The sequence below is a fragment of the Trichomycterus rosablanca genome, chromosome 2 (assembly GCF_030014385.1).
Source record: "Trichomycterus rosablanca isolate fTriRos1 chromosome 2, fTriRos1.hap1, whole genome shotgun sequence".
In the NCBI taxonomy this organism is placed as follows: domain Eukaryota; kingdom Metazoa; phylum Chordata; class Actinopteri; order Siluriformes; family Trichomycteridae; genus Trichomycterus; species Trichomycterus rosablanca.
The window spans coordinates 26,438,391-26,453,955 of NC_085989.1; the positions used below are offsets into that span (position 1 = coordinate 26,438,391).

At 39.8% G+C, this 15,565-nt stretch overlaps 1 protein-coding gene across 1 annotated transcript; it reads left to right on the top strand.

The window, feature by feature from the left end:
- The first annotated feature begins 334 nt into the window (after nucleotides 1–334).
- LOC134301295 (zinc finger transcription factor Trps1-like) lies at nucleotides 335–15,195 on the top strand. The gene is made up of 3 exons (XM_062985949.1): nucleotides 335–340; nucleotides 4,041–4,163; nucleotides 13,979–15,195. Exons 1-3 carry the CDS (start codon nucleotides 335–337, stop codon nucleotides 15,026–15,028), a joined length of 1,179 nt encoding a protein of 392 aa, XP_062842019.1. The 3' UTR covers nucleotides 15,029–15,195.
- The last annotated feature ends 370 nt before the right edge of the window (nucleotides 15,196–15,565 follow it).

Genomic DNA, 15,565 nt, shown 5'->3' on the forward strand with positions numbered 1-15,565 from the left:
TTGAAATGGAAGTCTGGAAGTATAAGCCGTTGAACAGAAGGCAGCTATTTCGTTCTTTCCTGTGCAATTGACACTTGACTTGTTGAATTGACCACCCCCCTCCCGACACCTTTCAACCTCTCTTCCCTTGTGTTCATGCAAACGCACCTCCCGTCATGTTCCCTGCCTGCTCATTACAGCCCTCAATTGCACTGGCATATTTTATAGGTCAGATTTATGAATATATAGCTGTATGCACTATAAACACCTGGGTGCACACATTCAGCATGTGGTGCACAGTGTTTACACAGATGTAGATCCTTGACTCATAGCCAGAAATGTAGAGGTATACGCCATGCCTGTTAGTAAAAGCTGGAACAGGTAATGACTTTCTTTCAAAGCCTGCTTTTGTTCATGGAAGTTAGTTTTCTTTACTTCATTTGCAATCACTTGTCAGTTTATTTCTTGCTTACTTTGTCCATTTTTTAACTTAAAAATGCAAAATGCTGGTGGTTACAGGGAAAAAATTACCAAATATGCAAAATAGTCAATTTAGTTAATTTTGAATTTTGATTTTAGAGTTTAATTGCCATGTCTCCATAGATATTATGTGGACATTTGGACACTCCTGGTTAAATTCCATATTTTTTCAGTCTAAAAAAACCTTCTTAAAGAAACAAACCTCTACACATTACATTTACCAGGGGTGTTAACCAAATGAATTAGACTGTATTTGCACAATTATTACTTAGTGAATTCCCATCTTACAGCCTTAGCATTATTTTATATCAGGATTAATTAAGTTTGTCAAGATATTATCAGAATGGCCAGTATGCAGGAAAACCACACTCATTTTTACCAGTTATTCACCAGGTTAGAAGCACTGGTCGATAGTATCTTTAAACTCTGTGTAGCTCTATTGACAAATCTTCAAGGTTATAATAATATTAACTACAGTGCGTTTAATTCAATAGATTGATCTCAGACACTTTTGGACAGGTACCCAGACAGCTGTTAGAAAAAAATAGAAAGCCAGCACACACAAACCGGGCCTATATTACTGTTTAATAACAGTATAAAGAACCTCCTGTTGTGGCACTTTTGTGTGCAAACAGGTCAATTACAATCCAGCCCTGGACAAGCTTGCAGAGGCTTTTGGGCATTGGGCTTGGCTTTTCACTGGGAGAGGGAGTTTGGTTTGCTTTTATCTAACTAGGCACCTTTGGGCCTGGTTTCTGCCTGGCTTAACAATACCTGTTTTCAGGAGCTTTGACAAATGAACAGCAAAATCAGTGAGACAAATAGAGCCGGGAGAGGTGCGGGCTCTGTGAGCCGAGCCTGAACACATTAGCCGTGCTCTCAGCAGCTGTGCTAATACTGCGAGGAGAGACTGGGCAAAGGCAACACGTGTGAGTGATTTGGCTCAGAAGCCCAGAGGGCCAGAGAGAGAACTCCACTGAGCTGATGACGGACATTCTGTTTGCCTTGTAATGCTAGAACAGGATAGGAAAGAATAAATCAATCAATCATGGCATGCCTGTCAGGCATTGCATGTGGCCCTCTAAAAACCCACTGAGATGGGAAAATATATACATTCTTGCTTTAGGGCTGCAAAGGAGCCTTAGATTGAGCATACATTAGCTGTAATTTGATTTATAACTAATTTGTGAGAGGGTGTTGTTTTTAATGTCATTACTTTAATAACAGCACTACAAACGCAATTATTTCAACATCCTTAATAAGTTTTGAGTGTTTGTGTCTAGCCTTTTTTTCTCCACTCAGTATTCCTGAGTGGAAGAACGTGTGTCTGTGTTTGGATTTCTAAACGGAGGCCCTGTGGAGCAGAAAGATTTTTAAATCGCCTTTGGCTTGAAGCTTGCCCAGTCAGTCAGAGTAAGAATGCTGCTTTGTGGATGAAAAGGGCTATTGTCATAACAGCTTGCCGATAACCCACAAAAAATCATCCTATTAAATTATTGTCATCATTTGGTGGGCATGCAGGCTGTCGTCCCTCACTCGCTGTCATTTATTTTGACTTTGCATGGACGTGATTAATAGTAGATGCAGAATTGTAGAGTGAGCAGGTATTAGCAAATGTGAGATCATAATTAGTTTAGCTGACACAGGCCCCTTAGATAACGCCTGCATCTGGATGGAAAAAATAGCCCTGTAGGGAACTGGCTGCTCACCAAAACTTTTTACTGATACATTGAGAAACACCCGATGAATCAAGTGCCCTTTTACTGCCAAGAAAGCTCTCGGGCGTCTGCGCCAAAATTATGTCTGCAGAAAGCTTTCCATTTGAAATGTATCACAGCACAATTAGGAGCATTGTATTTTTCTGGCAGGGGAAACATACAGCCTGCACAAGTCCTCTGAAGGTAAATAAATCACGCACATTCTATAAGCGCAAATGAGTTTTACAGGGACCATAAGCTGGATAATTCTTGCTTGATGTCCTTGCTGACTTAAAGGCTGTTCATGGGATTCACTTGTAATTTTTGTCTCTGACAGGACTAGCACTCAACACATTATTAATGTGCCCATCGTTTTATGAGTAAGTAGATTACTTCTGTTGGGCTCGTGGGAAGAAATGTATATTGGCGTATAAGCATAAAGATTTAGGGTTGGGCAGAATACTGAATGCATTATTCTAATAGTATTCAGTTACATATTTTATTAAAATACCTAAAAACTGGAACGAATTCTGAATGAATTATTCACACCAAAAAGCCAGAACAATCAAGACTGTCTAAAGTAAAAATAGACACGAAGCAATTGGTACATGGTTATTTTATAATGCATAGTGATTGTGATAGAAACTTAGCCTAGAAACCCATGTTTAAAAAGCAGCTTATGGTCAGTGATCAGTTAAACAAGTATATAGGACAATCGTTATGCCTCACACTACTATATTAAACAGATCCAAAAAATGGCTTAAATATGTTGTAAAAAAAAAAGGTATAGCAATTAATAAGCAAAATGCATCCCTAATGTTTATTTCTAATGTTTATTCCTAATGTTTGAAACAGAAGCTGGGGCAGTGTGTAAAGGGGTTTCTCACCAACTATGACATTGCCAGTGTCTGCACTTTCCCCCTCCCATACAATCATCAATACTAAACCATGCAATATTATTGGGTAGAGCATGCCAAACATATGCTAACAGATGCTTTATTTTGATAAGCATCACATGACTAGCTGGAGAGCAGAGAGTGCTATAAGTTTAACCCTGAAAGCAGGGGCAGTCAGCACCCAGCCATGGATGGCCTGTGGCCACAACAGGGCTTAGACTTCCATGCGATAGTGTGGATGCTTTTCTGTTACCCTACTGAGGAGTATATCATTATCTATGGTTGTTCAGGATGAAGCAGTTACTGAAAAATACAGTTTATTTAATATAATATAAATATCAAACATCCATCATTTTCTCAAATACTGACATTTCAAAATCAAATATACAAATGCATGTTTGTATTATGGTTACATAGAAATAAGTGTATACAGAATTTTAATATTGGATTTTAGTTTTAGATTCACATGGATCAGATTGCACAGTAGAGGCTTGAAGTAAAAAAAAAAAAACTTAAGCTGTTTTTTGAAAGATTACAAGCTCTCACTTAAAGACGCATTGGTAAAATCCACTTGCACGCTACCACTGAGATCCGTACTTCAAGTGTTTCTGGGGCATCTACACAAACATGATTAGCTATATCTGGGAAGTTGTACTTGTCAGTGTGCTCTCAGTGCCGGTTCCAGGTACAAACTGTGCTATATCAGATATGTGGACCACATTGAGCTGCACTGATGACCTTTAAAATACAGAAGCAGCCAAAAAAAAACTTTGCTTTTGACAAAGAGTTAGCATTTAATTTGGATAAATCAATATGAATCACTTGTAAGTCACACTGTAGATGGACTTCTTCATTGCACAGTGTCTTTTCCTCCCGGGATATAACACTTAACCTCTAAAACCACTGCCTCTATCCATAATTTATGACTCATTTTACTGTCACTCAGTCTCACTCACTCATTCATTCATCCTCTCTTCTATGATTTCAGAGACGGCGGGGATCAGGTGTCTTCTGTGCCAACTGTTTGACTACCAAGACATCACTGTGGAGGAAGAATGCCAACGGGGGATACGTCTGCAATGCGTGTGGCCTTTATCAGAAACTTCACTCGGTAAGTAAAAAAGGGTGCGGGTAGGGGTGGGTGCAGAGTATGAACATTTCCCCTGCCCACCTACAAAATATGGATAAAAAGAGAAGGGGTTGCTCCGAGGTGTAAGAGCTTCTGTAGCCTCCTCACCTCGTCATCTAGCAAATACCCTCTGGAAGTAATACTGCTCCCACTACAAAACTGGCTTCCCACTCTTTTACCCATTGTGCTCTCTGAGAGCAGTGATGGTGTTCCTTATCATGCCAAAATACAATGCAGGAAATCAATAAGACAGATAAAATGTAATTTTAGCTTTATATTAAATAGATAGCCGCTCGTGGGTAGAGGGCAGTCCTTTTCTTATTTAATTTATTGTTTCAGTGAGCATTTGTGGAGCCCAATCACTGAAAACAAACTTCAGCTCAAACAGCACCGAGGTGCATCGTGAAATGATTTTACAATTGGATTTAGTTTATAGCCTTACAGTTCGGTTCTCTGTGAGTTTAATTTGATCTGAATTAGTGAATTTGAGTGTGAGTGAGTGTGTGTGTTTGTGTGTGTGTGTGTGTGTGTGTGTGTGTGTGTGTGTATGTGTGTGTGTGTGTGTGTGTGTGTGTGTGTTTTCCTGCGCTCGAGCCCTGTGCTGAAACCTCCAAGTGTTCTTGTGCTTTGAAACAGTGTTTGGATAAACACGACCGGTAAACAAATTTGTTAACATGTGAGGAATTAGACAGTCAGAACAGGGCGAGCATTGTGCTTGTGCCCAGACTCTATTTCTGGAATGTACTCTAGTTATACATTTAAGCTCTGAACCTCAGCAGGAACTGAGCAAAGCCAAAAGATTTTCTTCCCCTAATATGAGAGGCATTTGATTTGGAAGGCATCCTTTCTCACTGGTGGCCTGCGGCTATCGGGCCAAGTGTCTGGGTGGCGGGGGGCTTGATACAGTGTGCTGTCTTAATATACCTAGTCAAGTTGGGTGAGATAGCTAAGGCTAAGCAAGGCACTGCCCAAGCCACAAGGCACTCTTTCAAAGTCCGTGCCACCTGGTTGTATGGTTTGGCTCAGGGTTGTGATGGACCATACACGGACTCTCACGTCTCACTATATGTCTCCACTTGCAGTCAGTAGTGGCTTCACGGCCAGATCCAGGTTATACTAATATGAATTTGATTAACGGTTTTCCCCACATCTGGTCTGTATGTAAGGATCTTACAAATCCAGAGCCATACTGGATCTTTAAAAAGCATTACATTCATTCATTTTATTTCAGAAAAGTTGGGACAGGATGTGATATGCTAATTACAAAAAGCAGTATTTTCTAAATATACTATGACCTGTATTTTTAAATAAAAACAGTACAAAGACAAAATGTTTAATCTTTTACCTTATTAATATTATTACTTTTAAACAAAATCTAATTCTAAAATTGATAATTGTAAGACAATTGTAAAAAGTTGAAACAGAAGCAATTTAATACCAGAAACATAAAACAAATTAATGCAATTATTCTTGGGTATAAAAGGGGCATTCATATAAAACGTATTTTTTATTGAGCAAAGATGGGGAATTTAGGGAATCCTGGAAGTCTCTGTGTGTAAAAGGCAAGGACAAAAAGATCACAGCTAAATGTCCATGGTTTGGCACTCAGGTGGCGCAGTGGACATCTCAAACTCTTCGGTTCAAATCTCAGCTTTGCCACCCGGCAGGCTGGGCACCAACACGAACAATGATTGGCTTGTTGTTCAGGGAGGGTGCCAGAGGCGATTCCTCATAGCTAATGCAATTACGACCTCTGCTGGCTGATTGATGGCGCCTGCACAGAGACGAGAGATAGTGATGATCAGGGTGTGTCTTTTCATACACAAACCTGATCCACATATGAACTCACCTTATGCAGGTGAAAAGATGCAGTCGGCTACTTGTCGGGGCTTGTGTCAGTCTTGGCTCTCCTCAGTCAGAGTGGAGGTCAACATCAGTAGAGAGGAAGCGTAATGCAGTTAGATAATTAAATATGACTAGTTTGGGAGGGAAATTGGGGGGGAAATGTCCATGCTTCTCAATCCCTCAGCATGGCACCAGCATGCTTCTGATGAATATCACCACATGAGCTTGTATTAAATGCTCTTTGATTTCAGGGGCACTTTAAACTCTAGTTTCTGCAAATGCTTAAAATCCATGTACTGGCCTATTATTATTGTTATTATTGTTATTATCATTATTATTATTATTATTATTATATAGACTATATGTCATTTAGCAATTGACTGATGGGGCAATAAGCATGCATTCAAAGCTTAATAATGTTTGTTTTGCTTGGGTGGTGCAGCTGTTAAACACTCTAGCCCACCAGCGCTGAGATTCTAAGCTCTCAAGTTAAAATCTCAGCTCTGCTATAAACTGACTGGGCTTCAACGCACAGACTTACGATTAGCTGTGGGTCTTTAAGGGGAGTGACAATGGCTAAAACAGGAATCCTTGTTGCTTGTCCAAGGGCGACCTCTGCTGCCCAGTGAAGTCATCCGCAAAAGGGGCGGCTAATCATAAATGCCAAATCAGTGACTCTATGTGCATAATAATATACTCTGTGAGGTAAGTGAAAATAAGTGATTAACTGTGCTCATGTCAGAGAGGGTCCACGTAATTTTTTTCCCTCTTTTTCTCCAATTTTTTCCCTTAATTTTCTCCCCTAATGTAGTCGTATCCAATAACCCTGATTGCGTTACGCTTCACCTCTACCAATACAACCCTCCACTCCTGACTGAGGAGCCTCGCGACTAACACACACAGGATGGCAGAGCTGAGATTCGATACGATGTATTTGAAATCCCAGCTCTGGTGTGCTAGCGTATTTTACCGCTGCGCCACCTTAGCGCCCCCCCAATGTTAGGTATTTTATCCTGTCCTTGATCTTTGTTTCAGTGTTTTTCAGTGAGGTAGTGTTTGCACTTGACCATCAGATTTATTTTAAAAATAAATACAATAGTTGCCTTTTTTTTTTTTTTTTTTTTTTTTTTTTTTTTTTTTTTAGCAATTATCCTTTTAAAACTGGGGTGGATTAAGTTATGTTGGTTCTTAGCTGAGTTGGAAGAGTAAGTCTTGTTTAACAGAGTGGTTTTTGACAGCATATCTAACTAATTACTCTGGCTGTGTATAAACATCACACCCTAGTCTCTAATGTATATTTATGCTTTTAAATAAAAATATGTACATGCCGTATAGAAATATTTTATGACAGGGCCGCAAAACCTTTGGTGTATTGGCCTCTAAATGAAGGTCCTTGAGCCAGCACGCATTGTTACAATAAATGTCTTTGACGTTTTATCGTCAAATAATCAGACTCAACATGTGTACTGGGTTTGGCCCTTGTAACTGCCCAATAAAAAACTCAGTAAGAAGCCTCTGCTTCATTTTTCACACAAGACTCACTGACATGGCACTTTTATTGTGAGGAACAGACCCAAGGAATAGAATAATGCCTGGGAAGTTTCACTCAGCTTACCCCTGTCACCCTCTAAAAAAATGAAAAAGGGAGGATTTAAAAGCTGGAAATAAAATAAAATGCTTACTATGGAATAGCTTTGCCCTGTTGACTCTACACAGTTGAGTCCATAGACTGACATTACACACATTCCCTTCACGTTCATCACCCACACGTCCTACAAGAAGCTTTTAAAGCTGCTTCTCAGTAAAAGACTGGGGAACAATGGTGGTTCTGAAATGCAGAAATCAGAACAACTGAAGACTACTAAAAAGAATTGTGATGTTGGTAGGTCGGGGTGGAGGTTTTCCTTAACCTTCTGTTAAGTGTTGTTATCCATTGCCTTAAAGCAAACAGAAAGCAGCAGTTAGAATACAAGTTTAGGTAGAATAATAACTTTTTGATACCCAAGAAAATAGTAAAATACTTACAGTATATGATTATCTAACATATGCAAATAGGAACTGCATCCATATCGTCATATGAACTACATGACAAAGTCCAAACCTTTGTGCTAAATGGTGTATTTCATCATTAGTATTTTAAGACACAAAGTAGTAAGTATTATGCAGTTGGACGTAGTACAGTGTCAGGATTAAAAAAAAAAATACACCTTATGTGATAAGCTTATAATTTAGTTGTAGCCTAGTGGGTAAGGTACTGGACTAGTAATCAGAAGGTTGCCGGTTCAAACCCCATCTCTGCCAGGCTGCCACTGTTGGGCCCCTGAGCAAGGCCCCTAACCCTCAGTTGCTTAGGCTGTATACTGTAAGTCGCTTTGGATAAAAGCGTCTGCTAAATGTCGAAAATGTAAATGTAAATTCACTCACTTTTTCACTCACATACTCACTTCTATTCAGGATTTTGAAGTTTCTCCACAAGAAATAGGTACTGATATTGACACTGAAGTAATTTTAATCGAACAATGACTAGTCAGACCATGAGATTTTGTTACAGCTTGTATGTGTTTTATCCATCAATTATATGAATAGGGATTTATCTTTGTAAAATAATTAAAAGTTGCAGTACTGTCCCACAGTATCTGCCCTGTGATGGACTTATGCTGCATTAGCCAACCTGCCTGGCTGTGGGAGTAAGCCCAAAATTGTATCCAGCGGCCTTAGCAATGTCATAACGTCAACTAACAAAAGCCCCCGTGTTACTGCAAAAGATTTACAAGATGACCTGATAAAAGCTGGGACATATGTTTCAGTGCAAACCATAAGAAGATCATTTAACAACCGAAGACTTCAGGGTCTGACTGCAGGCTAAGGCTGGGGGGTTGAATAAAAGTGCACATGGACATTTGTGAAAAGAACTAGATGCAGGTATATATAAATAAATGTTCTTTCTCTGTTTACTGAGACTTATTTTATATAGTTTTATTCAATTCCATACATATCACCATAATACCTTTTAAGGTGAAGGGGGGGTTGAATATTTCCAACTGTACAGTTACATTCAGATAGATAATAAGAGAGCGAGAGAGATAGATAGATAGATAGATAGAAAGAGTGACTTTAAATTTATAGCATTTAGCAGACACTTATACCCAAAGCAACTTACAACTGAGGGTTAAGTGCCTTGCACAAGCTGTGCAACCTAGCAGTAGTAGGTCTTCTTTCTAATCCATTACTACTCCATTTCCTTAACCATTGAGCTACAACTGCTATTGTATATTCTTGTATAGTTATATATTTCATGTTTGAAATGTGCTGTACTAGACTAGAGGCTGAATACTTTTTCAAGGCACTGTAGTTTTTTGTTTTTATTTGTTGTTTTTTTTGCTTTAAATATTACACTAACAGTTAATACAATATTCCCCAAAAACCTGTGTTTTTGTAGTCCATTATTACATATTTCAAACAGAAAAGCACACAATGTTAAATGATTTAATTAAAGCAACAGCTGGAGCTATAAACTCTACATATATTCTGTAAGTAAGTTGTCCTACAGTGGTTGCACATTTGCCTCCAAGAGTAAAATGACAGAACTGAAAAAAGAATCAACAGAGCTGTGTGTGTAGGTACTGAGGGCCAAAAGTGATCTGGCAGTAGAGGGCACTCTTTCTTCTCATTTGATTTTTTAAACAGCTCATGTCTTTGAACACGCAGTATTAGAATAAGCATTCACGTGTTGACGTTCCTGAACATATGCAGTACCCTTATACATTGTTTTGCCATTTCGAGTCAAGCATATAACAAACCGTAGAAACTTTAAAAATGCAATAAAACTGAAATCTGTCATTTGTTAATTTTACTTGAACCTTTATTCAACAGATAAAATGATAGACAAGATTTAAAAATATATGTATTTTCAATAACAAACTTAATTTAGTTTGTTAAATATAAAAAATGCCACTCAAAGAGCTGAGACAGAGGCATGTTTACCACTGGGTCACCTTTACTAATAATTATACTTTTTAATCATTCGAGAATTGAAGATAGCAATTGTCGCAGTTTTGCATGTGACATTTTTGTCCATTCTTGCTGTATTCAAGGCTTGAGCTGCTCAACATTCTATGACTGGCATTGCCTGATTCTCCTCTTTATCATGCACCATACATTTTCAATAGGAGACACATCGTCATGCTCTATGTCTACGTAGCCATGCTGTTCTAACTCGTGCAGAATGAGGCCTAGCATTAACCTGCTGAAATAGTCATAAGGACATACTCCGATCAGCCATAACATTAAAACCACCTTCTTTGTTTCTACACTCACTGTCCATTTTATCAGCTCCACTTACCATATAGAAGCACTTTGTAGTTCTACAATAACTGACTGTAGTCCATCTGTTTCTCTACATACTTTTTTAGACTGCTTTTATGCTGTTCTTCAATGGTCAGGACCCCCACAGGACCACCACAGAGCAGGTATTATTTAGTTGGTGGATGATTCTCAGCACTGCAGTGACACTGACATGGTGGTGGTGTGTTAGTGTGTGTTGTGCTGATATGAGTGGATCAGACACAGCAGCACTGCTGGAGTTTTTAAATACCGTGGCCAGTCACTGTCCACTCTATTAGACACTCCTACCTAGTTGGTTCATCTTGTAGATGTAAAGTCAGAGACGATCGCTCATCTATTGCTGCTGTTTGAGTTGGTCATCTTCTAGACCTTCATCAGTGGTCACAGGACGCTGCCCACGGAGTGCTGTTGGCTGGATATTTTTGATTGGTGGACTATTCAGTTCAGCAGTGGCAGTGAGGTGTTTAAAAACTCCATCAGCATTGCTGTGTCTTATCCACTCATACCAGCACAACACACACTAACACACCACCACCATGTCAGTGTCACTGCAGTGCTGAGAATGACCCACCACCCAAATAATACCTACTCTGTAGTGGTCCTGGGAGAGTCCTGACCATTGAAGAACAGCATGAAAGGGGGTAACAAAGCATGCAGAGAAACAGATGGACTACAGTCAGTAATTGTAGAACTACAAAGTGCTTCTAAATGGTAAGTGGAGCTGATAAAATGGACAGTGTGTGTAGAAACAAGGAGGTGGTTTTAATGTTATGGCTGATCGGTGTATAAACCTCTGCATCAATGGTATCTTCACATATATGCAGATTAAACATGCTGTGGGCACTGATGCACCCCCATGCTATCACATATGCTGGATTTTGCACATTGTTAACTGTCTGGATGGTCCTTTTCATTTTTAGTAGAATCCGACATTCTTTTTTTCCAAAAACAGGCTGAAACATGGACTCTGATCACAGAACAGCAGCTGTTTCATCCTGAATGAACTGTAGATGGTGAAAGACCTAAATTCTGAGAAACATTGTCTTTGAACTGACTGGCAACTCTCATGAAGTTCAGCACAAAGTGGTGAACCAAGACCCATCCTTGCTTGCAAAGAGTTTGGTGGATGCTCCTTTTATATTCAATCCTAATGACCTCACTTGAAAAGTAACTACCCGACTGTACCTAGTACATTTTGCTGTACATTTTGCATTTTCTGCAGTGGAGAAGGGAATGATAAGTTCCCTTATAATGTTTTTACCCACTAGGTCTTTTCCCTCCTTTCTGATTTTCTCCTCCTTTCCTTCCTGTTGCTGCACATGCCCTAAGAGCATGTCGATGGATCACAGTGCAATAAAGGCAACCAGCTGCCATGTTAGTTTAATGTCCCCTGTGGTGTTCACTCCTCACATCCAGCTTATGACCCGGAGAAGAAATGCCAGAATACATTTATTTGCATTCTTGTTGCTTCTAGTGCAATATTCACTCTCGTCAGCCCTAGAGAGAAGAGAAAAAATAAAATGAAATGGCTTCACCTTCATTTCCAGCTTCTGCCCTCCCAATTAGCTATGGCTCCCAGTGGATTGTTGAAGATTTCTGTAGAGAGACAGGAGGTGGGAATGAAGCAAAACATGAGATGAAAAGTCAAACTTAAGTTTGCTTTCTACTTGCCAGAGCTGAGGGTGTGATGAAATTTTAGGAGAGATAAATAAATTCTAAGATACCTTATGATTATGAATTTATTCCTGATTAATCATCCTACCTCTTGTTAAGCAAGTTAATGCTTTAAAAACAGTAATAATCAGCCAAGTAAAGAATAAAGCATTACCTGAAGTGTTATAGGAAAGTAATCAATAATGCACTGATGTGATTCAGCTCTGAAGCAAAGTGCACCTGCATTTTTACATCTTGTCAATAAATATTTTTAAAGATTATAGATGCATTTAATAATGTGGAACAGCCTGGTCGAAAATAGTCCCTGCTTTTACTTTTATTATATCAGCATTTAAGACTATACAACCACACCATTTTGTTTTGGTAAATATGAGGCAGCCCAGACCATGCTTTAGAGGAGTGGTAAAGATTCAACATTTGCCCCGAACTGTTAGGCAGTTTTAAAGCCCAGCTACATGCATCAAAGCTTGAGACTGAACAGAAGTGGACTTGCCAATTTTGTATAATTAAGGTCGTCATTTTTACACCATCAACTGCTACCTCTACTCCTACTTCTAGTTCCAATTAGGTTAGCTAGGAGAATAAAGAAATAATAATGAAACCAAATGAAAAAGTGGTTGGGACTGTCTAACCTTTTTATAATGATCACTGCCATTCTGCTTAGACTCTTTACTGGGGTCTGAAAGACTTCTGAAAGACTTCTGAATTTCAATGCTTAACTAAAAGGCTCCTTTACGACAACAGAGCAGCTCAACCAAAAAGCTTTAGCATTAAATGAGACTGTTTAAGTCATGTTTTAATCAATTTATAGCTACGCTATATTCAATGAAATCAAACATTTAGCAAGAATGCCTGTGACCATGGCAACAATAAATAAATTGCATATTAGAATGGTTGTCTTTATTCGTATATACTTGTGGTTTATCCTGAATCCAGTAACTTCAGAGCTGTTGAGAACATTCCTTCTGTGTGAAATCAATCAACACCCCGTAACCAATCAGAATTATGGATTCAACAGAAGACACTACACCAAATAAGTGGCTGAATTGAAGAGTGACATTTATTAGTACAAAAGGAAGCATAGCTCCAGTTTTTTTAGGAGCTGTCCATTCAGCATAGGAGCACTGGTAATAATTAATTGTGTTTTGATGAGTGATTATTACTCTAATGAGCCTAATTACTGAAGTGTGTCCTAGGAGTTCTGGAAGAGATGAATCACCGCAATTAATTCTCATTATAGCAGGAATCATTGTAGCTACGACACATGCAAGCTAAGCCTCTGTGCTCTTTACAGGGTTCTGTGGTCTATAAGTGTTGGTTTAGCAGGTGCACTTCACTGCTTAATGGGAAACTGATAGTGAAAGTACATTAACAAATTCACTGTTGAGTGTTGTACAGCCAAGCCAGAATTATGAGCAGGAAGAAGTCAAAATGATTTATAGTCATTACATTTATTGTTTTGATATGATGAAGTAGGGTATACCCATGATAACCCATATCCATCATAGGCTTGTTATGGTATTAAGATTTCATGGTTACAAAATACAGCTTTACACAATGTCCCAACTCTTCTGGAAATGAGTTTTGTAAAATAAAAATTCCACATAAGGAGCTTTCCCATAAAACATTTAGTCATAAAATACTTTAAAGTTTAAAGGATAAAAACAGTAGTTTGTTTAATAGACACAGTTAAATCACTGTTATTATAATATAGCATATAGTGAAAATGTCAAACTACCATGCACCTAATGCCATGTGTGGCAGTGACTCACACAGACTAATGGACCATAAAATTTAATCTTAAACCAGATGGGTGAGACCAGCTGCAAGATCTTTCTTCTTAGTTTGAGCAATATAACCATGAACACTGCAAAATCAACCTTCATTCTACAGAAATTAATGTATTTTTCTGTTCTCTTTTTTCTTTACATTAGACTCCAAGGCCACTAAACATAATCAAGCAGAATAACGGAGAGCAAATCATTCGTCGTCGCACACGGAAGCGCCTAAACCCTGAAAGTGTTGCGACAGACCAAGCAAGCTCCAAGCAGCAGCGTGTCAGCACTGAGGATCGGCTTAATGGAAGCCCATTGGAGCGCAGGTCAGACGATCCTGGAATTGAACCCCATGTCCAGCCAGGCAAAGGCCAGCCCAGCCCATGCTCCACCCACGCCTTCCTGCTTAGCCAGACGCTGGAGATCCACAAGCGAATGCCACCTCTGAATGCTCACAAGAGCCCTGGTGAGGGGACAGGACCCGAGGGCAATGGACCAGGAGCAGGCACACAGATCGCTTCTGAAAGAGGCAGTCCTATCGAAAAGTACTTACATCCATCTAAGCAGGCAAGCTACTCACCTCCAGGCAGCCCAATAGAAAAATACCAGTATCCTGTGTTAAGCTTACCTATGGTCCCCACTGAGCTGCAGAGTGAGACTGACTGGCTACGCTTTTGGGCCAAATACAAGATGGCCATGCCAGGCAACCCATGGCCTCACTTCGGTCTACCTAACCCATGCCAAAGCTTTGTGCCTTACCCCACTTTTAGTCTCCCTCCTCACTTCCAACCACCTCCACCTTCTGGACCTGAAAGTGACACCCCTCTTGATCTGGCTATTAAGCATCATTCCAAACCCAGCCCCCTGCCCAATGGTTCCACTGTGCCCAAGGAAAAAGTCCCGCTGGAAAAATGGTCACCTCCAATGGCAGATAAGGACAAAGAGGAGGATGTCATCATGTCACAGCCTGCCAAGGGCTGTGATCAGGGTACCCAGGATGAGCTCTGCAGCAAGTGTGCCCACTGTGGGATTGTCTTCCTGGATGAAGTCATGTACGCTCTGCATATGAGCTGCCATGGTGATGGTGGGCCCTTTCAGTGCAGCATCTGCCTACATGCCTGCTCTGATAAATATGACTTCACCACCCACATCCAACGAGGCCTCCACCGCCCTGCGGCAGACACCAGTGCTAAGGCCACAGATGAGTGAAGCACAGATACAGGAGTACGGAAGGAAGTCATTCAAAGACTCAGCGAAAGAGAAAAGATAGATTTTAATCTATCTATGCATAGATTTTTTTTTCTATGATCAAAAGGTGCCAATTTGGCTCCTGGTGCCTCAGCAGCATGTAAGGAGCTTTTTATCATAGCATTTGTATCACAACAAACTGTTTCTTGGGGCCGGGGGGGGGCTGCATTTAACATTTGACGAAAATGGTACAGATAGGTTATAAATTTAGATGTATTTTTATGTTCTTTAACACATACTTAATTTTGACAAAGCAGTTCAGCTGGGTACATCAAGTTAAACTGAACTCTGTTGGGCTGTTTCCTGTCTTTTGGAAAGTTCTCTTACCTGGGTTTGAACAAAACGGGGATGTTGGACTTTGCGTGGCAAATAGTGTGCAAAAGTGCCAGTCCTTGGTCACTATGGTAACGCCGTAAGTGACTTTCATCCTCATAACAAACATCCTCAGGGAATGTATATGGCTGAAATAGACGACACATTCATTTAGGCCATTTTGTC

Excerpts from the sequence above, each read along its gene's own strand:
- LOC134301295 (XM_062985949.1), top strand. Across the intron at positions 4,164-13,978 it reads TTTATCAGAAACTTCACTCG|ACTCCAAGGCCACTAAACAT; the intron begins GTAAGTAAAAAA and ends TCTTTACATTAG.